This window comes from Penicillium solitum (genome assembly GCF_028829755.1).
Source record: "Penicillium solitum strain IBT 25940 chromosome Unknown utg000008l_segment0_segment0, whole genome shotgun sequence".
In the NCBI taxonomy this organism is placed as follows: domain Eukaryota; kingdom Fungi; phylum Ascomycota; class Eurotiomycetes; order Eurotiales; family Aspergillaceae; genus Penicillium; species Penicillium solitum.
In genome coordinates, this window is record NW_027072127.1 from 2,188,832 (window position 1) to 2,216,723 (window position 27,892).

The window sequence follows — 27,892 nt, forward strand, 5'->3', positions numbered from 1 at the left end:
AAAATACAAATGCTAGGCTGCAGCTTGAGAATCACTAACCTGCCAAGTGGATTCTTGTTTGGTCCCTGGTAACCAAGTACGAGAAACACTGGCTCCTCTTGGTCGAGCATGCCCTGGGCCATCGTCTTCCTTCTTGGAGTTGTTTGCTGCAGCATGGGAGTTGTTGGGGGCACCCTCAAAGGGCCTCCCCGCGGGGAAGGCATATCCATTAGAATCCCATGGCTTGCTTGAGTGCCGCACATTCATTGGGAGAATGGACTGTTCAGCACGGAAATGATCCGTATTTGCCCTTTGGTCAGCTACATCGTCATGGCTATTGCGATCGTAAAGGTAGAGGCCCACGAAAGTGAGACCAATGCCAAATGCTTGAATCGAGGTGGTCGAGCTCCCAAACCATATAATCGCTACCACGATCACAAACACGCGCTTGACCAATGATGCAACTGAATAGGACACAGGAGAAACCATTGACAGCAGTACAAAAGCCAGGATGTTTTGGGCAAAGTGTGAGACCCCGTTAAAAATAAACTCAAGAGAAAGAGCACCGTGGTCTAATGAACCTTGCTTACCCGATAGCGATATCGCACCATCATGAATGAAATCAGATACTAGCGGGTAACCCTCGGTGACAAACCAAATAGGCAGAGTGAGGAAAAAAGCCAACCCGGAGCAATAGCAAAGCAAGTTGAGTTTGTCTAACTTCCGCCGCCCCAGGTTCTGCAGGTCTGATTCTGCACGGTCCACCTCGTTGAACAGTTTCTTCGAGAATATGTTCTGCGAGACAAACACAAGAGCTGCACCAAATGCGCAAAAAATCCCGAAGAAATTTGTAGACACTCCGGTCGAGCATGCAAGCATCACACCCAGAGTCAGAGGGATAAGAGATAGATAGGTCGCCCGGGCATATCGAATGCGAAACAGGATTCGGTATGCTAGAACTGTGAAGAGAGGTGAAAGGCCCTTGATGGTGTGGACCAGAGACACGGGGATTTGTGCAGTGGCCATAGAGCTCAGAATGTGACCGGCCAATTGAAATACTGCGAGGGGCAAGGCTGTGGAAATCACGTCACGGGATGGGTAGCGAATTCCATGTTGAAGGATCGGGATAATTTGTCTCAATCGAGGTATAACTGAGGAGAGATACACCAATAGCAAACACCAAAAGGAGACAAATGCAAATTGGATCATCGTCAATGTGATCGGCATCGGAAGGGCGTTCAATATCGATTTTGAGGATGTGTTTGTGAGGGCAGAGGTCAGATACCAAACGAGGCAGAGAGCCTTGAGACAATGTGTTAGCGAGCGCCATTGTTGGAGGGGGGTTTCTTCTAGGTGTGGACTTCTCAAAACACGAATCAACATACAGTGAGTCGGTAAGAGACTGGGGCGCGAAGTGCTTCGGCCAATTCATGAGCATTGGCACTCATACTGCCATTGCGTGTTCTGATTGTCGTGATAGCTTCGCTGATGCTCTTTCGTGAGCGGAGTTTGGGATTTCGTAATGATCCCTTCCCATACTCTCTCGAGTAGAGGTTTGCTTTTCGGGGTTCCCAGAGCTCGTTCGGGGCATATTTCACCGAGGCGCTTCGGTTTGGACGAGTGGACCCCGCGACGGTGTCGAGGGTGTCTTCGTAAGGCGGAAATTTGTCCATCGGGCTGCTCGTTGATTGAGGAACGGAGGATTTGGTTGGGATTTGCAATTCGGCCTGGCGCATGGAGGCGCGTCGCCCATGACCGGTTACTGTGGTTGTAGCCATCTTCCACGACCCGGAGCGTCTAGACTATCTTTCAGAGACGTCAATTCCCCGGACCCCCCGAAAAGAACCCGCACTTGGTGTCACTTACCCGAGAAGGGTGAGAAAGCAGCTGCGGAGAGGCAATCCGCTCAATGATTTCCGGTGAGGATATGTGTCCGCTTCACTAATTAATGAAGGAAAAAGGGCGGGTTGGTTCGCCGGTTTGTCGATGACGAATCTCCTTGGGCGAATGAGCGTCGAGTATAGAAACACACACGCTTTCGGCGAAGCCCAAGCGATGGAATGATATGTGAATATACCTAGTGAATACCTAGGCATATGTCAGACGAAGGAATTGTTGGGAAAATATAAGTTTGAGATGATGTCCCCATAATAACTTGCAACGCGACCACGGATAGAGATGCAATTTGGTTTTCCTGTACGGAGTACCGCCACTTACATTACGGGAAGTTGATAACTAAGGCAGTACATATGTACCTCTCTAGAGTATCCGCAAGCACAAGGGTATGGCTATTCCTATTGCATAGGGATCTGTACTATGTATGATTTTCGATCATTCCCCCTCTTTTATTTTCTATAATAAGAACATTGAAATCTCCCTTGTTCCGTCTTCGTATGTATGCTCTTCTTCCTTACGCGTCATCAGGATCACGTGGTGTGGACCCTGATCTGCATGCAATGTCTTGGCTTTAGGAGTTAGGGCAGGGCATATTTAGCTCTGATAGATATACGGAGTACAGTGTACGCGGCTTATGCAGCCTCTGTCCTTGACGATGTAGAACTATAGTAATCTAGTCGATTTAGCTCAAGATATCACACCCCCCTTCTCGGTATTACGGTCCGGAATATGAAAGTAAGCAACCATCAAATGTAGAAGATGGTGAAACCTTGGATGTCTCATACTATTTATTCTATATAGTGCCGTTCCTATTTATTAATAAGATGCAAGAGGATGTAAATATACGAAATAACTTGTTTTATCCATGCATATAACCTTCCAATGTCACATGTAGATAAATCTTGGATCTATCCAATCTGACCTTCGGGGTAAAGGGTATTGAATATATGAATGTTCACTAAATAGATTTGATATACTCCAGAGTACTAGAATACATACATTCTATCTATATACCAAATCCATGGATCCACGAAACTGGAGAGAACCAACTATGCTTAATTGGGTAGTCCATGGTACTGTATACCTAGGTATCTATATGGAAGGCTCTCTGTTCCTTCCTCGGTCTCTTGTTTCCTTTTCTCTATTCCCTCTCCCTCTCCCTCTATCTCATATCGCAACTTATTCTCCCACCAGTCCCAATCTCGTCTCTTCTCACCATTCACTACTTCATCTCCAAAAGTTCCCTTATGTTTACCGTCATCTCGCAAGAATCTGCTCGGAATCCTTTTCGTTGCATGTAAACTCACTTGGTTTCCAACGAGCCTGTCTGCCCCCACCTTCACGCAGCGACTTCATTACTTCTGTTCCTCTCTGTTCTCTTCTGTCTCTATCTCTGGTTTTGTTTCTGTTTCACTTTTAATCTCTCCCAGTTGACAACATGTCTACCCTCAGCGGATCTTCAACACTTGGCCGAATGGGCAACGGAGGGCGTTTTGCCTCCAATGATGCCATTGATGTGCGAAATCTATCTTTTGGACACGAATCATCGGTATGTTTCTCGGGAGATAAGTTTGAATCAAGTTTATAGCACACTAACTAAATTGGTCGTGGCAGAGCCCCCAGAACTCGATTACTCATTACGGTTCTTCCGATGCGGCTGAAACATCCCGTCATGGAAAGTTGCAGACCTTGTCTGGTGAAGGGGCTGAGCACTCGGCGAGCAAGGTATGTAGTTCCCTGTGGCATTGGCTCACGCATGTGTATGTGTCTGTAAACTCACAATCCCAGAAGCAGAAGCTAGATCATATCAAAGTTGAACCTTTGAACGGACAAACTTCGGATCTTGACAGAATACTGGCAAAGATCTCCCCCAAAACAATCCCCCTTCCACGTTCTGAAACCGATCGCTCTTCCGTTTCATCCCAAGTCACCCCGGCCACAACAGCCCCAGCTTTAACCCTCACTGAAACCACCAACCCTTACCCCCAGGAAGACAGAACGGTAGAGCTACTTCGCCTTAGGCAAGAGCTCCTTGCTGCAAATTCCAAGATTGCTATACAGGAACAAGAGCTTGCCCAAACTCGCGTGATAAAACATACCTTGGATCAAGCCCTTGGTCCACCCTCAGAGGCTGATTTCGGTAGCCGTGAAATTACGGAGCAGACCATTAGTCACCTACAGAATGCTTTTAATGCATCGAGCTCTGCATTCACTCAGTTTCAAGATGCGTGGGGTGCTCAAGACGATTCGCAATCTGACGTCTCGGATCCATTGTCCACAGGAGCTTACAACAGATCTCGCGCGCTCTGGGCCCATAATGAGCCTACCACAGACAGAGAATACGGAGAAAGCCTTTCAGGTACCAGCAGCTCTACGAGCCAGGACCCAAATCGGTTCTGGGGAGTCTCTAATGTGTATCCTCCGTTTGTCGGTCCACCGTCTTTGCAATCACAAAGACCACACTCGGGGTCCTCGGCTAGTTCATGTGGATTCTATTCACGTCCCATTGGTGAACAGATGTTGTATCCCCCAGGACCCATCACCGGTGCTCGTCGCTCCATCACCCAAAGCAGTAGGGGTGGATCACTATTTCCAATTCAGTCTACCCCTTGGGGTGAATTTGCTTCCGGGTCTCCCAGTGAGCAGACTACTAAGTCATCTGCTTCGCCGAAGAGACCCCCGAGCACCTTTCAGCAGGTCGGACTTTACTCTGTGCCCCCTTATCCCCCTCGACCAATTGGAAGCCCCCTCTCACCCACTGCGTCCGAATTTACAGGTACCAGCACGAATGAAACCACATGGACCAACTCGGTAAGGGATAATCATATGCGGCGTGTTTGCATTCATTCTAACTCTTGCCAGATGAGCGGCAATTCCATCCAGACGTACGTGTCACCGCTTGAACCACTCAATTACCGACGCTTGCTTGACAAGAATGTGTCGTGCGATTGGAAGTACATTGTAGACAAGATCATCTGCAACAACGACCAACAAGCTTCAATTTTCTTACAACAAAAGCTGAAGGTCGGCACAACCGAGCAAAAGTACGACATTATTGAGTCAATTGTGCATCAAGCCTACCCGCTCATGGTCAACCGCTTTGGGAATTTCCTCATACAACGCTGCTTTGAACATGGAACTCCAGAGCAAGTCGTCGCCATCGCGAATGCGATCAGAGGCAACACGCTAAATCTCAGCATGGATGCGTTTGGGTGCCATGTGGTCCAAAAGGCGTTTGACTGCGTTTCAGAGGAGCATAAAGCTATCATGGTACATGAACTTCTCCGCAGAATTCCTGAGACGGTAGTCCATCGATATGCATGCCACGTTTGGCAGAAACTCTTTGAGCTCCGGTGGAGTGGCGAGCCTCCGCAGGTGATGGCCAAAGTAAATGAGGCACTACGCGGAATGTGGCACGAGGTCGCCCTTGGAGAGACAGGAAGTCTGGTCGTCCAAAACATCTTTGAAAATTGTGTGGAGGAGGAAAAGGTGAGATTCCCCATCAACCTGACCCGCTATGATACACACCAACCCCCCTTTTCTCGCTGTCTTGCTTCTCTGTTGGTCCTTTATATTGATTATATTAATGCTAATATTTTGTAGCGACCGGCAATTGAAGAAGTACTGGCGAAGATCGATGTACTTGCTCATGGTCAATTCGGGAATTGGTGCATTCAACACATCTGCGAGCACGGTGCTCCTCACGACAAGAGCCGAGCTGTTGAGCATGTTATCCGCTGGGCTGTGGATTACAGCATGGATCAGTTTGCATCTAAGATTGTGGAAAAATGCCTCAAGATTGGCGGCACGGAGTTCATGGATCATTATCTCTCTCGTGTCTGCACTGGCCGATCTGACCGACCTCGCATGCCATTGATCGATAGTAAGTTACCAAGGCTTTAATACCATGAGAAGATATTAACTTGTTTTTAGTAGCGGGTGACCAGTATGGGAACTATCTCATCCAATGGATTTTGATGAATGCCGCGCCTCATCAACGAGAGCTCGTGGCCAGTCACATCCGGTACCATTCCCTGACGGTTCATTTTCTACTTCGAGTGGTCTGAAGTCTAACCTGATTCAACTAGGAAACATATGGTCTCCCTTCGTGGCTCCAAATTTGGCTCTCGCGTGGCTATGCTTTGCTGCAACCCATCTCACGCTACACGCCCTGGTCCTGGGGCTGGAATGCAAATCGGCCGTTTCAATAACTTCAACGAAGACAAATTTACCACCACAGGCCAGTCCGGTGGTGGTCGTTTCGGCCGTGGACATCAATGGGGACCCCATTATGCGCCACTTCATTGAGTGTCCCTTGATACTGCACTTTCACCTTTCACTTTTCACTTTTATCGTCATGCAAAAAGAAAGACCCAAAAAAAGAGACCCCCCCCTCCTCTCAAAATCAGAGCCAACAACAAAGAAGAAAAAGCATCACTTCAGCATTTCACCCCTTCTGAGCTTACAGGCAGACAGTCTTGTCTTTGCCAGTTTGCCTGACCGCGTCTTATCAATATCTGTTGACCCAGTTTCAAATTATCCAATCATTTCTGTATTCCAATATTGCGACTTATCCCTGCTTGCCGATTTATTCATTTGGCTTGCTATTCCCAGTGGCTATCATTTCATTCAATCGTATAGATTGAAGATTGGGGTGTGTCACGTTAAACTTTCTTGAAGAAAATCATATTGTTATTATCCAAATTCTATTCCATTCAAATATTTAAACCATGCACCTCAGGTGGACAGAACAGAATTTCAGGGAGCAGCACTTGTAGTTTCATCGGAGGTAGTCACCACTTCATCCTTCTCCCAGGGTTTCTGTCGCCGTGGTTTCTCGCTGGAAATATTGTGGCCACTGAGCACTGTGTCTGGGATGTCTTGGATCCCGGGTATTGGTTGTCCCGTAGTGATAAGTTCCACAATGTGTGCAAACGATGATGGATAAGCAGGTTCAGGATTTGTGGAACTCTCAGGCCCAGATGTGCTTGGGTCCAATGCTTCGGAGATTTGCAAGTTTGTATTGTCTAGTCCTTGGGGCTCCGTTGTCCGCGCAGCCAACCACGATTTGAAGGCGACAAAGTCAATAGCCGGCGTGAGATTTTCTTTCCTATACTTAGATTAGTCCCTAAACTATTACTCTGCGCAGGTATTCCCAGCATACCGTGAGAAAAAGAAACATTTTGCTTGCAGGACAAGGTCGTCATCCCGGTTCATCTCCACCTCGGTGGCGGGGGTGTCGGGGTGACCAAGGATTATTGAGAGGCCATTTGCAAACTCGAGATCCGATGTGAACGAGTAAGTATGTAGCCTTTCAAAGACCTGAGCTTCCGAAGATTGTGCCATTGTCTGATGAAGAATACACACAAAGGTCTGGGATGCGGAGGATGCGGAGGATGCGTGGGGCAATCTAATCTAAGCTAACTAATTGTATGTTGCCCAGGGGTAGCCGAGGCTCATCTGCTCTCGTGCATTCTCCAATTATTTGCTCTACACCTTTTCTACTTCTCTCAAAAATAGTGAAAGCCATATGGTACCTTCGAGAAAATTCGTATTTGGTATATATAGACGCCTTACCTGCCTCCCGTATGCTACCTTTTGGCCTGTGAACAGAAAAATCTAGGGATATCTTGCGACGCCAAACCATGCAATATAGAGATAATTCCACGCCCTAGACCGTAATATCCATCCCACCTGATGTTGGGTTGACTGCCCCAGAGTGCAATGGTGTACTTTTACTTTGACAGCCGGGACAGTTGTGCACAACCTCATGGGCAAAGAGATCGCAGTCGATACAGAAGTGATTATGACATGCGGTACACTCGTAGCGACTGCTCACACTCATTCCCTTGGTCTGGTTCTCTGCCATTTGCCAGTGATCTTCCAGAGGCACGGGCGGAAAAGAAAGACCACAGGCAAAGCAAGCGGAGCTTCGCGAGGCTCGACGCCACGGCACCTCGACCCAGTTGATCAATGGAAATAGGTGATGATATGATCGTGCCAGATGAGTTGAAAGGATCAACGTGAGCCCACAAGATGGACATTCGGCAGGAAGACTACACACTTTGCTGTTGCATCGTGAGCAAAGATAGCCTCCTCGTGAGGGCTTCGAATGGCATGCGCAGAGCGAGGGACTGGACTCCACTGTACGAGAAGGGAACCCCATCATCAGCAATGAGCTTGCAGATTCTTTCTGTGAGTAGGCAGCCGGGGGTGTAGTCACGTCCATCATCAGCTCCCGAAAGTGCTGCTCATTCAGTGCTACACCATATGCTGTTTCATCCCCACCATTGGTTTTTGCACAAAGTTCCCGGCAAATTGCAACCTGGGCTGCGAGCCCCACGATACCAACCCGGATTTTGTCGCTAATCAGGGTATCTATCGTTTGGTGGATGTCTCCAGGATCGGAGGAAAGGAGGGAACCATATATAAATAGTATCTCTCGAGTGCCATGGCTAGGTGTATGGCTAAATTCACTGGTTAGTTTCGTTCAAATCCACCCTCCAGTGCTACATGTGGCTGATGTAAAGACGTACAAAAGAGCACCACGTGCCATCTCCAATCCATTCTGAAGACTAGGCAAACCTTTCGGATCTTGTGTTTTGAGGGCTTGGATGGCTGTGAGGTGTTCTGTTGGGTTGCCACTCATGTCACTGACTCGGAGCGCGAGACCATCTCTCAATCCGAGGACACCAAGCTGGGAGATGGGATTTTGTTCAAAAAATTCTCTCACGAATTCCTGGGCATATCGGAGAGTCAACAAGTATCTTGTGGGTCGCAAGTCCTTCTCGGACATGGATTGTGAAAGATCCAGAATTAGGATGAGATGTCGAATGATACCGCGCTGGAGTGGTGTCGTATCTTTCAAGAGCCTGGACGACCGATATACATTTCAGCAAGAATACCATGGACGCTGCAAGGGGAAGAGACTGACCTTTTTCGTTTTCCAGCCTCCAACAGACCTTCAACGGTGGAGTTGATGGTACCATCTGCACCCTCCACCAATGTCTCCCAGGTTCTGGATAGCTCCCATTCTGCGCCTCCGCGTTGCTTTCTCTTAGCTCGCGGATTATCGCCCCGAGTCACCTGTAAATCATCTTCATCTTCTGTTACCTCACCCACATATTCTTCGTCGGAGTCGGCCATGTTCGTACGTAAAAGTGGAGAGAGAAAGAGAGACACAAGAGAGAGGATCCAAACGGAAGACCGACAATGGTCCAAGCTTCCGACGGAGCTCCGTTGGAGAATATCCTCCGTATCTCTCACTCTTTCACCGAGTCGCAAATTACAAGTCGCAATCCGTTTCAAACCAAACTACGGAGTACTCTTTTTTATTTTTATTTTTATTTTATTTTTTGAAAATAGCTCCGACAATAGCCGTAGAAGGTTAAGCTAGAATCCCCCCGATGTGGGGAAGAAGATCCATTTGTGCTGGCGTAGCAGTTCAAGTTCTCCGTCCAGTCACTGTCCGCCCTACCCCTCCTCTTCTTTCTCGCACACTACATAAACTTTCCCTTTCGCATTCTCCTCGACTGCGACCTCGACTGCCTACACCTGCTGCCACATTAGATCTGAGTTTCCCTCCCGTTAGGCATTGTTCCGCCGAAGTCCGCATGATGGCGTCTCAAGAACGAGAGACACTTCCTGACGTGTGAGTGATGCCCCGCCTGGGTTACCCTGTCCCCCCTCTCTTTCGTTTCCCACCTTCGACCCCCCACTATCTTTCTGGTTTACAGCATTGGAAACTGACATGACAATAGGGCTAAGCCTATCAACTACCACGTCTCTCTTTTCGACTTGCAGTTCGGTGGTTCATGGGAATACAAGGGCGCGTTGAAGATCGATCTCAAAGTCACCCGTGCTACTAGCGAGATTGTGCTGAACTCGAAGGAGATCGAAGTACAAAATGCTGAGATATTGGGGAAAGATGGTACGTGTGAGAGCATGCCATTCGTGTGACATTGAGGGTGGGAAACGAAGCTAAACGAAGCTAATACCGGTCTTCTTGTCATAGGGAACCAATTGGCCAAAGCATCCGGAATCACCTACGACAAGCAATCGGAGCGCGTTTCCCTCGCTTTCTCGCAAGAGATTGCGTCAGCAGACGTTGTGCTTTCCATCAACTTTACGGGCACCATGAACAACGCCATGGCCGGCTTCTACCGCTCGAAGTATAAGCCCGTCGGAGAGCCATCTGCCGACACCCCCAAGGAGGATGACTTTTACTACATGCTGAGCACTCAATTTGAGTCCTGCGATGCACGAAGGGCATTCCCTTGTTTTGATGAGCCAAACTTGAAATCCACCTTCGATTTCGAGATTGAAGTCCCCAAGGGACAAACTGCACTGAGCAACATGCCTGTTCAGTCCGAAAGAGACGGAAGCAAGCCCGGTTTGAAATTTGTCACGTTCGAGAAGACACCGGTGATGAGCACCTATCTTCTGGCCTGGGCAGTTGGTGACTTCGAATATGTTGAGGCTATGACCGAGCGCAAATACCAGGGCAAGAGCATTCCCGTTCGAGTTTACACCACTCGCGGCCTTCAAGACCAGGCTCGTTTTGCACTAGAATGTGCTCACCGCACGGTTGACTATTTCTCGGAAGTCTTCGAAATTGAATACCCCCTCCCCAAGGCTGATCTCCTGGCTGTTCACGAATTTGTGAGTACCCATGTTTTCCCTATGAGTTCCAAGCTTTTCATTTGAGCTAATTGTGGGTCTCTAGGCCATGGGTGCCATGGAGAACTGGGGTCTTGTGACCTATCGAACGACCGCTGTTCTCTTCGATGAAGGAAAGTCAGACAACCGCTACAAGAACCGCATTGCTTATGTTGTAGCTCACGGTCAGTCCCTATATTCATTCAATCCCTGGGTATCTAGGTGTCAACATAGCTTTGGTATCTGACTCGATTTATAGAGCTGGCTCACCAGTGGTTTGGCAACCTTGTCACCATGGACTGGTGGAATGAGTTGTGGCTGAATGAGGGATTCGCAACCTGGGTCGGCTGGCTTGCCGTTGATCATTTCTATCCTGGTGAGCTTTGTTTACTTCTAGCCGATGAGCGTCTGACGCAGTATCTAATGTGCAAGCAGAGTGGAATGTCTGGTCTCAGTTTGTCGTACGGAATGCCCGAGGTAATATCCACCATGTTAAAACCAATATTGACGTTCCCCCAGGCTGAAGGTGTGCAACAAGCATTTCACCTCGACTCGCTCCGCGCTTCCCACCCTATCGAGGTTCCCGTTCGGAACGCCCTCGAAGTCGACCAAATTTTTGACCATATTAGCTACCTGAAGGGAAGCTCTGTCATTCGCATGCTGAGTGTTCACCTCGGTAGAGAGACTTTTTTGCGTGGAGTTGCAGACTATCTCAAATCCCATGCATATGGTAGGGCGTCAAGGAAGAAAATTTGGGGGAACATCTGCTGAGTGGTTATAGGAAATGCAACCACAAATGACCTGTGGTCCGCGTTGAGCAAAGCCTCCGGTCAGGACGTGCATTCCTTCATGGTAAGTAAACACCCGACCCTTGGCTCTTTGTTTGGCTCTCTGTTTGGTCGACTCGAGATCTGACTGTTCTACCCTAGGATCCCTGGATTCGCAAGATCGGTTTCCCGGTTGTCACCGTGACAGAGGAGCCCGGTCAGATCACCGTTAGTCAGAATCGATTCTTGTCTACCGGCGACGCGAAGCCAGAGGAGAATGAGACAAAATGGTGGATTCCTCTCGGCATCAAATCCGGCCCGGAACTGGCTACCGTCGACACCCGTGCTCTGACCTCAAAATCCGACACCGTTGGAGGAATTGGGGAGGACTCTTTCTACAAGATCAACAAGGACCTGTCTGGGTTCTACCGAACCAACTACCCTCCTCTGCATCTGGCAAAGCTAGGCCAGTCGCTTGATCTCCTAAGCACCGAGGACAAGATCGGTTTGCTAGGTGATGCAGCTGCGCTTGCAGTCTCTGGCGAGGGCACTACGCCCGCCTTGTTGACTCTTCTGGAAGGATTCAAGGACGAACAAAATTATCTGTGAGCAGCATCTCCTTATGGTCCTTTGCTGTCATTTCTGACCTCTCATCTTGCAGTGTTTGGTCCCAAGTATCTGCGTCCCTGGCGAACCTTCGTTCGGTTTTCTCACAAAACGAAAAAGTGGCCGAGGGGTTGAAGCAGTTTACCCTTAAACTGGCTTCCCCAGCCGCAGAACGGATTGGCTGGGAGTTCAAGCCCGATGAGGACTACCTCATTGTGCAGCTTCGGAAGCTGCTCATTGCAATGGCCTGTAATGCGGGTCATGAAGGGTGAGATATTTTCCCTCGTCTCCGAATGCCGTTGAACACTCTCTAATACAGTCTCGGTACTTTATAGATTTGTCTCGGAGGCCAAACGCCGGTTTGACCTCTGGGCGACCGGAAAAGATACCAATGCCATTCATACTAATCTGCGGTCAGTGATCTTCAGCGTCAATGTGTCTGAGGGCGGCCATAAGGAATACGATGCCGTCAAGGAAGAGTATATCCGAACCGACTCTGTGGATGGTAAAGAGATCTGCCTGTCTGCCCTTGGACGCACAAAGGATGCTGCTCTGGTGAAAGACTACTTGAACTTCGTGTTTTCAGACAAGGTGGCTATCCAGGACATCCACAGCGGTGCCGTATCTCTGGCCGCCAACTCAAAGGTCCGGCATTTGCTATGGCAGTACATCAAGGACAACTGGACTACTGTCGAAACACGTCTATCGTTTAACAATGTTGTGTTTGAGCGCTTTGTCCGTATGGGTCTATCAAAGTTCGCCGATCACCAGATCAGTGACGACATTGCGTCTTTCTTCAAGGACAAGGAAACGGGGGCCTATGACCGCGCACTCGTGATTGTCTCGGACAACATTCGAACCAATGCATCCTATAAGGAGCGTGAGGAGGCGTTGGTTCTCGAATGGCTGCAGGCACACGGTTACGCATAAATGCGCATCTACGAGCATGGTGGCTGTATGATTTTTTAACAACATTAATTGTTCAATCAAACCGGGGTTTTTTTTTTTTTTTTTTTTTTTCTTTTTTGGACTTCGATACAATGTAAAAGGGGGATTCTAGATTCTAGATTCTTTAGATCATTTGGTCCAGTACCCACGAGGCTGAGTTTATGCACGGGATAACAGCAGTTGAGCAGGTGATCTCGGATATGAGAAGTGGAATCAAGTATAGAATGCTCCTTGTGACAGATACATCTGTAAAAAGAGAAAGATCTTTCAAGAAAGAGGTAGGTATATATACAAAATATACAAAATAAAAATAAAATAAAGAAAATCCGAGAAGTGGTTGTGACGTGAAACAAAGCTGCGCATCAGGTGCGTCTGCCTCCCTGAACCTCCTATCATTTCAGGCGACTGTTCCATCATTGTCCCCTCCCCCGACTTCATAGGAACTTCGACTCCATCAACTTGTTTTTTTCCCCTTTATATTCCTCTGGACTTGTGTGTGCTCTACCTCTGCTTTCATTTCACCTTCTTCTCTGCCTCCAAAGTCTCATCATGAATCCCGAGTGGTAAGCCTTCCCCATTTCCCATCTCCCCCCAAATTCCCTTCCAACTATGCGCCCTGCTTTGGTTGACTACACGAGCCTGCTTGTGTGTTGAACTTGACTGATATGATGTTGATTTCTAGAGTATCGTCGCGTCACTGATTTGACCGTCGCACGACCCAAATTCCCAAACTTGTCGATCTCCGTTGCCTAACCATCGAGATAGATACGATTACCTTTTCAAGCTGCTCCTCATCGGTGACTCCGGTGTTGGAAAGTCTTGCTTGCTGCTTCGTTTTGCCGATGATACCTACACCGAAAGCTACATCTCGACAATCGGCGTTGACTTCGTACGTCTCGGAAGCCGCAGGGTGTTTGGCCGCAAGAGAATAGCGGTACTGACAGGTCATTCTAGAAAATCCGCACAATCGAACTCGATGGGAAGACTGTGAAACTTCAAATCGTATGGCGATATGGAACTCCGAACATTTAAAAACAAGGCTAATAATACATACAGTGGGACACCGCCGGCCAAGAGCGATTCCGTACCATCACATCTTCTTACTACCGGGGCGCTCATGGAATCTGTGTGGTTTACGATGTCACCGACATGGATTCCTTCAACAACGTGAAGCAGTGGCTCCAGGAGATTGATCGGTACGCTACCGAGGGTGTTAACAAGCTGCTCGTTGGAAACAAGAGTGATATGGAGGACAAGAAGGTCGTGGAATACACTGTTGCTAAGGTATGTTTAAGAAGAGACCCAACGCCGTTCGGGCAGACTATTAACATGGTTTGATTCCACTTTTACAGGAGTTCGCTGATAGTCTCGGAATTCCTTTCCTCGAAACTTCGGCCAAGAACGCGTCGAATGTTGAGCAGGCATTCTTGACAATGGCACGACAGATCAAGGAACGCATGGGAACAGCCACTGTCAACAACAAGCCGACTGTCCAGGTTGGCCAGGGCCAGGGTGTCCAGTCTGGATCTGCAGGTGGCTGCTGCTAAACGACACGACGTTCTCTTTGTGTGGTGCGGTGCTTCACTTTGGCGCAATGTTACATCATGAATTGAGGGGTTTCAAGCGGCGTGGTATCTAATCGGCAGAAGTCAGACTTGTCAGGTCTTTGGAAACTCGGCATATTCCTGACATAGTTCTGATGGGCAAGGAGAGGCTTCTCCACGCAGCTGGCAATCGTTATGATAATGCCGTTGGAGGTTATCTCTTGCCTTGGATTCACTTTAGACGGCCTGCGTTCTATCCTCGTTTCTGCGTTTGCTTATGCGATTACCGCCGGTTTCTGCGTTCTCATGATTTCCTGGCCACGTCTCTGCTCTATTACCTTGGCCCATCATTCTCTGTCTTTCCCCCCTTCCCCTTCACCTTTCTATTTTCTATTTTCGCTTTTTTTTTCTGTAGGTTGGATTTCTCACTTGTGAATGGAATAATAGCGAGAACCTTGTGACTTCTCGAGGCATACTGCCTCAACATGGGGCTCTTTTTTCTATTCTTCTATTCTTTTATTCTATTCTTTTCTGGTAAACTAGGGCGTTGTATTATGTAGATTGTCCCCTGGATTAAATATAAATGTACATTGATATGCACTGTTTAGGCATATATGAAGATATATAATCACATGCAAGTCACAGGCGCCGACTCCAGAGTATGGGGTACGGAGTAGTATAGATCATGATCCACACATATATATATAGTTCACCTGGGAAGATACTACCTAGGTAGTCCGGAGATATTACCAATTCAAGTTTATTTGAATGTGATACATCTGAGTTACTTGATTAGCATGCAGGTACCGAGGACATCAAGAAATCCAAAACAAATTTAAGTACTCCGTACTCCGTAAATTAAAACCATATATGTAAATACCTAATCCTGTCCAAGGTGAATTTACGCTATGGGCGCTTCCAAGGTTCGGAATTGCAGTGGAGTTGGGTAAAAGAGCCGAGGTACACACACTTCGGCAAAACGTCATGAACATCCCATCCCCCTTCAAGCCGACCCGTATGGTAAAGTTCTAAAACATTCTTAATCTGACATATTTCATCTTCTTCCGCTCTTTACAGGCTATACGTTACACCTAAGCACAGTTCAATAATCCAGCTTTTCCCATCATGCCTCAACCTGGAGCTGAGAGTAAGGCAGCATCTGCTGCTGTTCAGCAGAGTGATAACATCGCGCACGCGCTGGCAGGTGCGGGAGGGGGGGTTCTGTCGATGGTCTTGACGTATGCTTCCCCGCGTTTTCCCCATCGCTGCCGCTAACCCCATACCCCCTTCAGATACCCTCTGATCACCTTGTCGACAAGAGCTCAAGTCGAGTCGAAGCGTGCGCACTCAACCACCCTCGACGCCGTACGCCGCATTGTACAGAGAGAAGGTATCTCGGGACTATACTCCGGCCTGGAATCAGCCTTGTTTGGAATCAGCGTCACCAATTTTGTGTATTACTATTGGTATGAATTCACGCGTTCGGCCTTTGAGAAGGCCGCCATCCAGGGAGGCCGAGCCTCGAAAAAGCTCACGACCGTGGAGTCTATGATTGCGGGCGCCATTGCAGGGAGCGCCACAGTGTTGATCACCAACCCGATCTGGGTCATCAACACTCGCATGACTGCCCGCAAGTCTGAGGCGGAGGAAACATTGCCTGGTGCCAAGACAACAAAGGCATCCACCCTCAGCACCCTAATGGACCTGCTCCGGCAGGAGGGCCCCAAGGCCTTATTTGCCGGCGTCCTCCCGGCGTTGATTCTGGTGATCAACCCAATTCTGCAATACACTATTTTCGAGCAATTGAAAAACATGGTGGAGCGCCGCCGGCGTATGACGCCGAAGGATGCGTTCTACTTGGGCGCACTAGGCAAAATCATGGCCACCAGCCTCACGTACCCATATATCACCATCAAGAGCCGAGCTCATGTGGCCAGCAGGGATGGCCCCAAGGAGAGCTTGAACGGAAGTCTGAAGAGGATTATTCGGGAAGAAGGCTGGAAGGGGCTCTACAAGGGTAAGTGATTTTTTTTTTTTTTTTTTTGGAAATCATACCTGGTGGCTGTTCACTGACATATTTCCCCATAAGGTATTGGACCCAAGGTCACCCAGAGCGCCATCACTGCTGCATTCCTTTTTGCGTTCAAGGATGTGCTGTATGATATGATGGTGTCTGCCCGTAGAAAGGGCCGCATTGCTAAATAGACAGGAAATATTTCCCAGTCTACCAGACCTATGTGACAACTCATATGGTCACGCTTTCTCAAGAGACAAGATTGGGATCCTCAATTTCCACCATGTATACTTGTTCGAGTGCAAGAAATGCGAGTGTACGGAGGTGCTGACTTTGATTTCACTTTCCCTCTATAAAGAATGACTTGGTGAAGCTTTTTGGAAGTTCTTGGGAGCTTTTCGGGAGCTATTTTAAAACGATACCCAGGTACTCTGCAAATATGTAGTTTAGTTATTTAGTTATTTAGTTCTTTTACTTGAAATCCACTCAATCCACTCTTATACTTCTTTCATCATACTTGAGACCTGACCGCCTTATTTTTAAGTTCACCGCCCACCGCCGCTGTGACCCGCGTTATCGCGTTCTCGACGCGATTCTGCTCCATTTCTCCACACTTTCTCCTGTATCTTCTGCAATCTGGGCAATCTTCGATTTTGCGCATTGATTCCCCTGCCCCTCTCTCCCCCAATCTCTTTTTGAGTTTCTATACATACTTCTCCTAGGTATGTTTCTCTCAATCCCTTGAGACAGGAAAACCTCCTAATGCATGACAGATCCAAGCTTGCCTGTGCGTTGTCGCATCGCCTTTGTGGCCCTCTTACCCTCTTACTCTCTACTTAGAAGATCTGCGCTCGCTACAGATATTGTCCATCCTACCCATTCAGAAACAACATCTTGAACGACTGTATTGCCTAGGATTCAGCTTTGATAGGGCTGTCAAGGCTATACCGGGACAATCTTTTTTCTAGCAAAGCCATTCAAAGACATAAGCTTGATTTTGCCAAGGAAAGGAACAGAATCAGGTCTAAGGGATCGTCGATCGACGGGTTGGAAGGCAATAACGGAAACCCTAGGTTCAGTGTGAACAAAGTGAGAGCGGGGAACGGTGTTATGTCTTTCTCACTTTGCCATCGTCCGACACCAGACGTGACTGAGCCCAAATTCATACCTATCAAGTCAAACATGTGAGAGAACGATCTTGGTACTTTTATTATTCATATCTGACCTTTTTTTCCTTCTTCTCTCTAGTCTGGAACATCAGCTGTGGTACTAAAATGTCTCACGGCTTTTCCAGTCTTAATGGCCAGGGTATTGTCCCTGCATTCCCTGGTCTATCAGCTCGAAGCATCCCGGAAAACCCAGATATTCAACGTGAGACTCTCCGTTTGCTAGTGCAGTATTCGAGGGTGTCCTCTCTGCCAGAGAATCCTTCAACCCCGGCCACTTCTGGCCATACGAGAGAGGAGGTCCGAGATGCCTGGCAGACTCCGCGGACTGAAGTCCAGCCTAGTGAGGCATCGCCTCGATTCACACGTTCATCAAGTAGCAGCCATGCCACTCAACCTTCCCCTTCTCGCTCTGTCGCTCCTTCCTCTAACAGTCCAATCCGGGTTTCCCCTCGCACATCTTCACGCGCTTCCTCCCGCGCTTCCTCCCGGGCACCTTCCCGACTTACATCTCCTCAATCTGTTTCTGTCTCTGTCTCTTCCTCACATGGTATCTCTCCTAGTCATCGTGAGCGCCAACGGACGCTTAGGGAGAGTGTGGCAATCTCAAATGCCAATAGGAAGGATGAGATAGTTGCTCCTATATCAAAGCAGCACTTCTCTTACCCACCAGCCACCATGTCATCTGTCTCCAGGCCATCTCACCCCTCGCGGTCAATATCCCCGACTGCCGAGCAAAGTTCCATTCGTCGTTCTAGTCGAAATAGAGTCCAACCAACCAACTACTACGCCAATCCTTGGGTCAACGTTTCCATTGACACCGAAGAGCCAGACACAAATGTTAAAGCTATTTTAGACACCGTGGCGTCTTCTCCACAGGAGCCGTGTCGCGTTTTGCCCCGTCGTGCAAATGTCCAAAAGATGCTGTACAGCCGTGAGCTTGGAGGCGGAAACCATCGCCCCATTGTCACCGATGTGGTTTCGGACCTGAGACCATGGAAATCATGGCAAGGCGCTTCGGGGGATCTGCTTGTTCTAGCTTGGTCGCCTGATGGTACTCGGTTTGCGGCAGGCGCCGCAGCTAAATCAGACGAACATAATATGCAGTACAACAAGGCCAACAATCTTCTCTTAGGCGATCTTCAGAGCAATCGCCTGAAGGAAATTCCAGACCATTGGATTCCACGGCCAACGTCATCAACAGTTGATGACCCCCGGCTTTTCATGAGCGTCAACAACATGCAGTGGATTGGCAACAGACTCTACACCGCTAGTTTTGACAAGACTGTCAAGATTTGGGACGTGGAATCAACCCGCAACGTGTCCTGTACCCATACCTTGCAGCATGGGTCTCGAGTGGCAGTGATGTCCGTGTCGAGATTCAGTCCGCATATCTTGGCTACAGGGACAGAATCAATTTTGGTCTGGGACACAAAAGATCCGGAAAATGTGACTTCGACTCCCCTTCCCTTCGACCGCGATGCACGGTATAAGCCCACCTTTGAGTTCTCATCAACGGCCCTGGCCTGGGGGCATACTCCGTCGACTGAGGAATACTTAGCCGGAGGTCTGGCCGAACCAGGGGAGGATCCAATATACAAAGGCCATTTAGGCTTGTGGCGAGCCCGCGAATCCGCATATGAGACCATCAGGATGTCTTCCAACTCACAAAATGTCTTCGACATTAAATGGCACTCTTCGTTGCCCATATTTGCAACGGCAAGTCCCGAGGATCCTCACAACGCGCGCATTAAAGGGATTGGCATTACCACGAAATCAATTGTGAGGGTGTTTAGCCTCAACTATGACCTCCAAAAACGTGTGCCGTCTGCAATGGAATTTTCCTGCCCGGCATTGGATGTTAATGAGGTCAGCTTTTGTCCAATGGATTCAAACGGCACATATGTAACCGCTAGTTGCACAGATGGTAAAACCTACGTTTGGGATAATCGGAAAGGTGATAAAATTCTCCACGAACTTCGCCATAGGGCCCCCCTTAACCCCATTGATCACCAGCGAAGCCGGGAAGTAGCAGACGTGGGTGTTAGGGTAGCTCTCTGGGGTTCCTCTATGGACCAATTTTATACCGGTGCCTCCGATGGCGTTCTTAAACGATGGGACATTCGCCGGTCACCCGAAGATGTCCTCGTTGAGGATGTCGCCGCTTTCGACGAGGAGATTATGTGTGCAGCCTTCACCGAGGATCATTCTCATCTCCTTGTCGGGGGTTCTGGGGGAGGCGTGCATATATTATCATCGGGTCCTTGTTCGGACCCTAACATAAAATCGTTCGAGTTCGAACACGCCCCAGAACCCGAAAAGCCCAGTGATAGTGGCATCGTTGCGGGACATCAGCTCCTCTTATCTGGCCAGCTTGTCAAGCACGAAACGTTTGGTATGGGCCAAGGGCCCTCTTACACTGGACCTTTTGCCTTGTGGGCTAGGAACGTCAAGCAAGATGTTTCTTCTGACCGAATTGGGCAGCTCCCTTTGCTCAAGAAATACCAGAGCCAACAGTTGGATGGTCCACCACCGGAAGATCGTCATGACCTGGACCCAAGCCAACGGCGAGAGGTTGAAAGACAAAGACAACTTGCGGAAATACGAAATCGAGGATTCCACATGAGCAAACGCCAGGAGCATAATGGTCCTTCTACGTTGATCGTCCAGGGCTCTGTATCTTTGTCTTCCCTTGGCTCTTCCCCGACAGGAAAAAAGAGGAAGAAAAAAGCCGAGAAAATGGAAGCGAAAAAGGTGAAAAGGGAAGAAGATCAAGAGGAGAATGGAGACGAGAAGGAGGACTGTGGAGAGAATGGAGAAGGCAACAGAGAAGAGAAAGCCAAAAAGAAATCTCGGAAGGAAAAGAAGGCTCGCAGGCTCTCCCGTCGGATAATCAGCAACACTGAAAACGTCGACTTGACTCTCCTGGACTCAGATACGGAGATGGGGACGTCAAACCGACAGCGGTTTGACCTTGGGGAACTACTTGAGCGTCTTGAGGAAGATAACTGGTTCCCAGCTAGTGGAGAAATCGATCCTAACATCCAAAAGGAGATTGTCTAAGGGGACACCTTTCTCGACAGTGGGGAATGTATTTTGCATAGCATTGAAGCGTGGAGTTCTGATTTGGTTTTTTATCTTAAAGAAATTCACGTTGCAGCGAAAGAGCTATTAATGATATTTGTGGATGTCAATTTGTAGGAGAACATAACCGATAGGTTGAAATCTTGAACGTGGTAGCCTGTAGATACGTATGTATATATATATATATATATATATGTATGATAGTTAACTAATGTTACTATATATGGCCTTTATATATGGTGACATCAGGGCACCGCCACCGACCTCGGGAGGCGCAGTCAATATGCCTGAGGCCAAAATTCTCCGCTTACTTCCCGCCGAGTATATATCCATGAACCAAGAACTCTTTTCACTCTCTCATCCTCACACTCTCTCTCTCTCTCACTCTCATGCACACACTCACTTTCTCTTGTCCTCATTTAAACCTAACCCTTTGATCATTCACACAATCCAAGCTCACAGACTTGCAACCTATTCAAACTAATCATACCTGTCACATCATGTCGTTCGCCCCGCCTTCCGGGCCTCCCCCGCCCTCGGTACCTGAGGGATGGAAAGCGCAGTACGACGATCGTTACCACGCTTGGTGTGTATCTACTCATCTCAATAAAGACAAAAGTACTGACAATCAGCTAGGTTCTATGTGGACCTTGCCACGGGCAAATCGCAATGGGACCGCCCTGAAGCCCCCCCACCGCGCGGTGACGGTAATTTTCCAACCAATCCTCTCCCGCCATCATACAGCAATGCCAGGCCTGGCGACCCAGCAGCACTAGCCAGTGCAGGAGACCAGAAGCAACATATGGGATCAAATAACCCCTATAACCCTTCAGCAAATACTGGCCCAGGCAACGCCAGCCCTCACATGATCGACGAAGACGCACGGCTTGCTGCCAAGCTCCAAGCCGAGGAAGATGCCCGGGCTGGCACACGAGGAACCGGAGCCGGACCAGGAGATCGCGGCGCCTCATCAGACTACTACAACAATGCCTCTCGGCCGCAGTCCACCGGCCCAGGGGGATATGCGGCGGGCTCAGCATCGCACAGCCCGATGCCCGAGCAGGAACAGAAGCGCAGCAAGGGTGGATTTTTGAGCAAGCTGATGGGCAAGAGTTCAAGCAGCAGGCCGCCTCGGTCGCAGCAACAGTACGCCTCGTATACCCAGCAAGGTCCTCCTCCTGGTGCATACTACGGTGGTGGCGGCTATCCTCCGCAGCATGGCCCCCAGCCTGGATATGGAGGTGGATATGGAGGATACCCGCAGCAGGGTGGATATTATCAGCAGCAACCGCCTCGCAGACAAGGTGGAGGAGGTATGGGGACTGCCGGTGCTGCTGCTTTGGGTGTTGGTGGCGGTTTACTTGGCGGTATGCTGATTGCTGATGCTATCGATGATCATCATGACAACGACGATTACGGCGGCGGCGGCGGCGGCGATGATTATGGTGGTGGTGGTGATGACTTTGGAGGAGGCGACTTCTAAGCTCGGTTGCATTTCGATTTCTTTGGCTGTTCTGTTCTTTTCTTTTTTGGTTTGTTACTAGGATGGACTTCTGGATAAGGGACAGGTCTCTGTACAGCTCGAGGGACTTCTAGGCGTTTTGAAATCGGGAGGGATTTGGGAGGATTGCTTTTGTTTCGCCTAATCAGCTCGAGTCATTTATTGGCATTTGGCTTCAATTTTATGAGCCAAGAGCAGGTTCAGTTGACTTTGTATCATACAATTAGCCACGAGACAATGACAAGATACCATGTCAAGAACGGTCAATATAATGAAGTAATAATCTTCTATGCGCGCCTCCGGGTAGGACCGCTGGTATCTCTACCAGTTGAACCAGCCTGGGCCGCATCGTTGGCCGTGGGGCTAGGGGCACCTGTGCCCGCCATCCAGCTGGCCAGATCAAACCCACCACCACCACCCATGGCATTGGCAGTGGCACCGGTGATGGGCGAGGAGCGAGAATGCTGCTCAAATTCGGCGCGCATCTCAGGATCCACTAGACAACAGAGTTAGGCCCCGGATATTTAATTAGGGTTATGGGGGATAGACATACTGTTATCCATGAGCTTGGGCATGACAAACATGAGACCTAGGGCGACAACTGCAAGCAAGACCATTGGGTTCTTGACAAGACTCAAGGGAGAGACTGCAATTCAATGCAAGGTTAGTACAATTATAGACATTTACTGCAGGTTGTATTAATGGGGGAAGAGGGGGGGACAAGCTCACATTGAGCACGCTGCTCATAGAAGACCTTCCGTCCAAGAACCTTGGCCTCGACAACCACATCAATCTGCTTCTTTCCAGCAACATCCACGATGTATTTCTCTGCGCCACGGTTATCCCATGGGTTCCCGCGGAAAGTCTCCCAGATACCAAGAATGGATCCATCGGCCGCAACATCGACGCGGTAGGGGGCGAAGACGTAGTCACCAGCGGAACGAATATCAAGCAAGTAGGACTCGGGTTGAGCATTTGAACTCGAGGATGGAAGATCATGGAACACAAATGTCGCCGAGCGTGTCAGCGATGCGGAAAGGATGTGGTCTTTCCCACCAGAGGGAAGAGTGGTGAGAGTGGCATGGCTAGTTGTGGGGAGGACATGTGGGTTTGGAAGTGGACTAGAGACGGGGATGGTGATTGTCAAAGAGCTGGCAGATGCCAGACTACTGATCCCTAGCAGGAGCAGAGAGGAGAGTGAAAAATGCATGGCCGAGATGTGTTGCTGTGGAAGACCAAGGGCCATGGGTTTCCGATCAGCAAAGCAGCGTCCGTATCACGTGATGTATATCTTCTCTAGCTGTTGGATGTACAACCTACAAGCATCTACGAATCACCGAAACCACCATCTTGTCTTTTTTTCTCCCCCCAACCCCAGAGCATCATGCCTGTCTACCTTATTTCCAGGTACAAGATAGTCCGCAACATTCTGGGGCTGTATCCAACAAGAAACCCCATCATTCTAACACCATATGAATAGGATCGCGGATCCCCTCTTCGCCTTGACCATGGGCGTCTCTGCTGCCCTCACCCGCATTCGCCGTGACCAGCGCGAACAGCACCCCGAACGCGCATCGGAAATCACATACGGAAGCATCGTACAAACGAGCGGGCATCGGTTACAACGGTGGTGGAACGGAGACTTCCAAAATGTTTAAACGGAAATTGTGATACTTCAGATTCGAGTTGTGGTTTGAGAGATTCCCCAAAGACCCGAAAAGAATTAAAATTAATATTGAATATTGAATCTTTGTATTATATTTGTACATATTTACATACAAAAACTGGTCGTCATAATTATATGGAATGGTCATCCTCTACCCTTGCGCGGTTCAAGGGGATCAATTCTTGTATAGCTTCATTTTAGTACAAGTCCATAGAGGTCTACCTTAAATGAGGTGGTCTCATTAGTTATGATCTACAATCTACAGAAGAAAAGAGTGGTTTGAATTAAAAAGAATTTTGATTCACTAGGATTTTTCTCCCTAGAAAAAGAGATAACCTTGTATCTATGCAATCATGCGCAAAAGGAAACCTTGATACCCCATAAGTTCGTAAAACAAGACGTGAAAGGAAACGAGTGCCAAATGGCAAACAAGAAAGAATCATTCAGAGCGAAACATTTAGTCAAGCTCCTCGGGCTTCTCCTCAACCTCGTCAGCGGAGCGAGCACCACCCTCGGGGGCACCGGCGCCAGGGGGAGCCTGGCCACCGTAGGCAGCGGAGATGATGGGGTTGGCAACAGCCTCGAGCTCCTTCTGCTGGGACTCGTACTCGTCCTTCTCAGCAGTCTGGTTGCTGTCGAGCCAGCCGATGACCTCGTTGATCTTGTCCTCGACCTTCTTCTTGTCATCCTCGGAGATCTGGAGCTTGCCCTCGGAGAGAGTGTTCTTGAGGGAGTAGGCGTAGGACTCAAGGCCGTTCTTGGCCTGGATGCGGGCAGACTCAAGCTCGTCCTCCTCCTTGTACTTCTCAGCCTCGGAAAGCATGCGCTCGATCTCCTCCTTGGAGAGACGGCCCTTGTCGTTGGTGATGGTAATCTTGTTGGACTTTCCGGTACCCTTCTCGAGAGCGGAGACGTTCATGATACCGTTGGCATCAACATCGAAGGTGACCTCAACCTGGGGGACACCACGGGGGGGGGGGGGATGCCAGTGAGCTCGAACTTTCCGAGGAGGTTGTTGTCCTTGGTGCGAGCACGCTCACCCTCGAAGACCTGGATCAGGACACCGGGCTGGTTGTCGGAGTAGGTGGAGAAGGTCTCGGACTTCTTGGTGGGGATAGTGGTGTTGCGCTTGATCAGGGGAGTCATGACACCACCAGCGGTCTCAATACCGAGGGAAAGAGGAGCGACATCGAGAAGCAGGATCTCGTTGGTGGACTTGGAAGACTGGTCACCGGACAGGATAGCGGCCTGGACAGCGGCACCGTAGGCAACGGCCTCATCGGGGTTGATGGACTTGTTGGCGTCCTTGTTGAAGAAGTCGGAGACGAGCTTCTGGATCTTGGGGATACGGGTAGAACCACCGACGAGGACAATCTCGTGAACGGAGGACTTGTCGATCTTGGCGTCACGGAGGACACGCTCAACGGGCTCCATGGTGCCGCGGAAGAGGTCCTGGCAGAGCTCCTCGAAACGGGCACGGGTGATGGAGGTGTAGAAGTCAACACCCTCGAAGAGAGAGTCGATCTCGATGGAGGTCTGGGCAGCGGAAGAGAGGGTGCGCTTGGCACGCTCGCAAGCGGTGCGGAGACGACGGAGAGCACGGGCGTTGGTGGTCAGATCCTTCTTGTGCTTGCGCTTGAACTCGTTGACGAAGTGGTTGACCAGACGGTTGTCGAAGTCCTCACCACCCAAGTGAGTGTCACCGGCAGTGGCCTTGACCTCGAAGATACCCTCCTCGATGGTCAGGAGAGAAACATCGAAAGTACCACCACCAAGATCGAAGATCAGAACGTTGCGCTCACCCTCGACCTTCTTGTCAAGACCGTAGGCAATAGCAGCGGCAGTGGGCTCGTTGATGATACGGAGGACGTTGAGACCGGCAATGAGACCGGCGTCCTTGGTAGCCTGACGCTGAGAGTCGTTGAAGTAGGCAGGGACAGTGATGACAGCGTTGTTGACGGTGCCACCGAGGTAAGCCTCGGCGGTCTCACGCATCTTGACGAGGATCATGGCAGAGATCTCCTCAGGGGTGAACTGCTTGGCCTCACCCTTGAACTCAACCTCGATGACGGGCTTGGTAGCCTTCTCGATGATCTTGAAAGGCCAGTGCTTCATATCGGCCTGGACCTCAGCGTCCTGAAAACGGCGACCAATGAGACGCTTGGCGTCGAAGACAGTGTGGTGAGGGTTCATGGCGACTTGGTTCTTGGCGGCATCACCGATGAGACGCTCGGTGTCGGTGAAACCGACGAACGAGGGGGTGGTGCGGTTACCCTGGTCGTTGGCAATGATTTCAATACGGTCATCACGGAAGACACCCACACAGGAGTAGGTGGTTCCCAGATCAATACCGACGGCGGGAGCCATGGTGAATGTGTGTAATCGTTAAAATGAAAAGAAAAAGAAGTCGGGTGTGTAGAAAGAGATTCGTGAGTGAAAAAGGGTAGGTAGTATACAGAGAGGAAGAGGGTATTTGATAGTGAAGAAAAGAAGAAAGAGGAAGGGGACGAGAGCTGAGAAAAGCTCCTATATAGTGAGCGGTGTATTACTCCAGAAGCTTCTAGAGGGAGCCTTCCATGGGGATCCATGAGATTCCACGAGATTCGATGACCCAGCAACCACCTCATTACGTTCTTCATTAAGACTCCTGTAGGTTCCAGATGAGCCCAGTGGAGCCTTCCATTGGACAAATTACTTGATTCTCTCTAAAATGATTGTCAACGATGTCAATTCCTACTTTTCTACTCTGATTCATGTTTTTCTTTGACGTTCTCTTTTTTTTTATGGCGGGGCTGTATGATGTAATAGTGGGATGACTCTTAAGGCGGTGTCAGATTATGGTATTCAAACCAGGTCAATACCGAATCAAATACAGGATTAATACCTGTCGCCATGGGAGACCATGGGAGACCCCCCTTGATTTGTGTGTTTTTTGGGTGAAGGTACATACATTATGTATGTACATCTATGTATTATTGGTAATGGTATGGTTAATTATGGATACGTCATGGTGAATTCATGACCTATGACCCCATCTAACTTAGCTAGGGATACCTATGTTACCTAGTTACATAGGTATGTACCTAGGTACCTACAGTAGGTAGATAGGTAATAATACTCTACCTTGGTACTCCGTACGTGTATCCATGGATGGACCAGAGATGCCATCCACCTGGGCAGTTATCCACCCGGGCAGCCCTGGAGTGTTTTGTGCGGACTTCGGACTTCGGAGGGAGTGTTTCTCCGTAGCGCAATCCTGACCGAACTTATATTATGTAACCATTTCTAACCCCCGGAGTCGGAGGAATATTGATCTATATTCTATCCTGAGGCAGAAACTGGAGCCTAAGGCAGAAACTCCATTTCGCACTTTCTAGGAATACCTTCACAATACTGTTATTCGTTTCATCTATTATCTCTTTAAATCATATATCCAAGTACCTAACTAGACTATAAGGATTATTTGTCTCAGAGATGAACATATAAAACCTTATATATTTACATCTTTACATATTTACATCTGTTATTATTCTCATATACTCCATAATCCATAAAAAAATCAAGAACCTTGGAACAACCCTCTGATTCCCCTGCCAAGAGTCCAATTTATATATTTATATTGTATATTGTATATTGTATATGGACATATATTGTACTCCGTACACAACCGTATGTTGTAATCCTATGTTGTACGGAGTAGTCCACCATACTCCGGACATCAGTATAGCTACATGTGTCCGTAGTTTTTAAAATTTAGACCAATCGGAGCCAACCCGGCGAAACTAACATTTTCCCTTAGTTATTTCTTATTTTCCTACAACATAAGCCTGAGGGAAAAAAAAAAAAAAAAAAAAAAGGCCTAGCCAAGCCGGGCTTGCGCCATCCGCGCTAAGCATTGATGTTTAACCTTGTAAGGAGTAAATGTAACCTTGAAACATGGCCCTTATCCTAAACTTGTCCAATCGGGCGTTGTCTGATGGGAAAATGGCGAATATTTACTCCAGTCGCACATCACGAGGGACATTTCTAAACCGTACTAGTTTTCTACCTTTAAAAAAAAACA

General features: G+C 48.8%; 13 protein-coding genes across 13 annotated transcripts; 8 read left to right on the forward strand and 5 right to left on the reverse strand.

Moving 5' to 3' along the window:
• Nucleotides 1-12: 12 nt before the first annotated feature.
• Nucleotides 13-1,757, reverse strand: N7455_010114 (putative ER to Golgi transport protein (Sly41); the record flags this gene model as incomplete). The annotated part of the gene is made up of 2 exons (XM_040954052.2): nucleotides 13-1,281; nucleotides 1,365-1,757. The coding sequence occupies 2 exons, from the start codon at nucleotides 1,755-1,757 to the stop codon at nucleotides 13-15; spliced, it is 1,662 nt and encodes a 553-aa protein (XP_040815560.2).
• A 1,556-nt stretch (nucleotides 1,758-3,313) lies between these two features.
• Nucleotides 3,314-6,183, forward strand: N7455_010115 (Pumilio-family RNA binding repeat-containing protein; the record flags this gene model as incomplete). Its single annotated transcript, XM_040954227.2, has 7 exons — nucleotides 3,314-3,424; nucleotides 3,490-3,600; nucleotides 3,664-4,686; nucleotides 4,738-5,364; nucleotides 5,479-5,758; nucleotides 5,809-5,899; nucleotides 5,964-6,183. The coding sequence occupies 7 exons, from the start codon at nucleotides 3,314-3,316 to the stop codon at nucleotides 6,181-6,183; spliced, it is 2,463 nt and encodes an 820-aa protein (XP_040815383.2).
• A 450-nt stretch (nucleotides 6,184-6,633) lies between these two features.
• On the reverse strand, nucleotides 6,634-7,221 carry N7455_010116 (DUF5572 domain-containing protein; the record flags this gene model as incomplete). The annotated part of the gene is made up of 2 exons (XM_040954197.2): nucleotides 6,634-6,985; nucleotides 7,040-7,221. 2 exons carry the CDS (start codon nucleotides 7,219-7,221, stop codon nucleotides 6,634-6,636), a joined length of 534 nt encoding a protein of 177 aa, XP_040815461.2.
• Nucleotides 7,222-7,546: 325 nt separating this feature from the next.
• N7455_010117 (TFIIH/NER complex subunit SSL1) lies at nucleotides 7,547-9,021 on the reverse strand (the record flags this gene model as incomplete). The annotated part of the gene is made up of 3 exons (XM_040954184.2): nucleotides 7,547-8,342; nucleotides 8,412-8,747; nucleotides 8,810-9,021. 3 exons carry the CDS (start codon nucleotides 9,019-9,021, stop codon nucleotides 7,547-7,549), a joined length of 1,344 nt encoding a protein of 447 aa, XP_040815416.1.
• A 470-nt stretch (nucleotides 9,022-9,491) lies between these two features.
• Nucleotides 9,492-12,836, forward strand: N7455_010118 (M1 family metallopeptidase; the record flags this gene model as incomplete). Its single annotated transcript, XM_065606374.1, has 11 exons — nucleotides 9,492-9,526; nucleotides 9,636-9,805; nucleotides 9,890-10,536; nucleotides 10,601-10,718; nucleotides 10,793-10,909; nucleotides 10,969-10,994; nucleotides 11,053-11,263; nucleotides 11,315-11,385; nucleotides 11,463-11,905; nucleotides 11,962-12,174; nucleotides 12,242-12,836. The coding sequence occupies 11 exons, from the start codon at nucleotides 9,492-9,494 to the stop codon at nucleotides 12,834-12,836; spliced, it is 2,646 nt and encodes an 881-aa protein (XP_065460337.1).
• Nucleotides 12,837-13,403: 567 nt separating this feature from the next.
• N7455_010119 (Rab family GTPase YPT1) lies at nucleotides 13,404-14,401 on the forward strand (the record flags this gene model as incomplete). The annotated part of the gene is made up of 5 exons (XM_065606375.1): nucleotides 13,404-13,414; nucleotides 13,620-13,743; nucleotides 13,809-13,856; nucleotides 13,911-14,138; nucleotides 14,207-14,401. The coding sequence occupies 5 exons, from the start codon at nucleotides 13,404-13,406 to the stop codon at nucleotides 14,399-14,401; spliced, it is 606 nt and encodes a 201-aa protein (XP_065460338.1).
• Nucleotides 14,402-14,599: 198 nt separating this feature from the next.
• N7455_010120 (uncharacterized protein) lies at nucleotides 14,600-14,859 on the forward strand (the record flags this gene model as incomplete). The annotated part of the gene is made up of 2 exons (XM_065606376.1): nucleotides 14,600-14,754; nucleotides 14,814-14,859. The coding sequence occupies 2 exons, from the start codon at nucleotides 14,600-14,602 to the stop codon at nucleotides 14,857-14,859; spliced, it is 201 nt and encodes a 66-aa protein (XP_065460339.1).
• Nucleotides 14,860-15,523: 664 nt separating this feature from the next.
• Nucleotides 15,524-16,603, forward strand: pmp47 (putative peroxisomal membrane protein Pmp47; the record flags this gene model as incomplete). The annotated part of the gene is made up of 3 exons (XM_040954228.2): nucleotides 15,524-15,636; nucleotides 15,691-16,415; nucleotides 16,488-16,603. 3 exons carry the CDS (start codon nucleotides 15,524-15,526, stop codon nucleotides 16,601-16,603), a joined length of 954 nt encoding a protein of 317 aa, XP_040815454.2.
• A 1,083-nt stretch (nucleotides 16,604-17,686) lies between these two features.
• Nucleotides 17,687-20,641, forward strand: N7455_010122 (WD repeat protein; the record flags this gene model as incomplete). Its single annotated transcript, XM_040954112.2, has 1 exon — nucleotides 17,687-20,641. The coding sequence occupies one exon, from the start codon at nucleotides 17,687-17,689 to the stop codon at nucleotides 20,639-20,641; it is 2,955 nt and encodes a 984-aa protein (XP_040815395.2).
• Nucleotides 20,642-21,162: 521 nt separating this feature from the next.
• On the forward strand, nucleotides 21,163-22,145 carry N7455_010123 (WW domain-containing protein; the record flags this gene model as incomplete). The annotated part of the gene is made up of 2 exons (XM_040954157.2): nucleotides 21,163-21,248; nucleotides 21,299-22,145. The coding sequence occupies 2 exons, from the start codon at nucleotides 21,163-21,165 to the stop codon at nucleotides 22,143-22,145; spliced, it is 933 nt and encodes a 310-aa protein (XP_040815534.2).
• A 305-nt stretch (nucleotides 22,146-22,450) lies between these two features.
• Nucleotides 22,451-23,373, reverse strand: N7455_010124 (uncharacterized protein; the record flags this gene model as incomplete). Its single annotated transcript, XM_040954033.2, has 3 exons — nucleotides 22,451-22,659; nucleotides 22,717-22,809; nucleotides 22,893-23,373. The coding sequence occupies 3 exons, from the start codon at nucleotides 23,371-23,373 to the stop codon at nucleotides 22,451-22,453; spliced, it is 783 nt and encodes a 260-aa protein (XP_040815473.2).
• Nucleotides 23,374-23,535: 162 nt separating this feature from the next.
• Nucleotides 23,536-23,849, forward strand: N7455_010125 (uncharacterized protein). Its single transcript, XM_040954093.2, has 2 exons — nucleotides 23,536-23,570; nucleotides 23,644-23,849. Exons 1-2 carry the CDS (start codon nucleotides 23,548-23,550, stop codon nucleotides 23,819-23,821), a joined length of 201 nt encoding a protein of 66 aa, XP_040815310.1. The 5' UTR covers nucleotides 23,536-23,547; the 3' UTR covers nucleotides 23,822-23,849.
• Nucleotides 23,850-24,286: 437 nt separating this feature from the next.
• On the reverse strand, nucleotides 24,287-26,196 carry hsp70 (molecular chaperone Hsp70; the record flags this gene model as incomplete). The annotated part of the gene is given in 2 exon segments (XM_065606377.1): nucleotides 24,287-24,784; nucleotides 24,796-26,196. 2 exon segments carry the CDS (start codon nucleotides 26,194-26,196, stop codon nucleotides 24,287-24,289), a joined length of 1,899 nt encoding a protein of 632 aa, XP_065460340.1.
• Nucleotides 26,197-27,892: the final 1,696 nt, after the last annotated feature.

Coding starts and splice junctions, on each gene's coding strand:
- N7455_010125 (XM_040954093.2), top strand. CDS start 23,548: ATGCCTGTCTACCTTATTTCCAG. Junction 23,571..23,643: donor CCTGTCTACCTTATTTCCAG/GTACAAGATAGT, acceptor CCATATGAATAG/GATCGCGGATCCCCTCTTCG.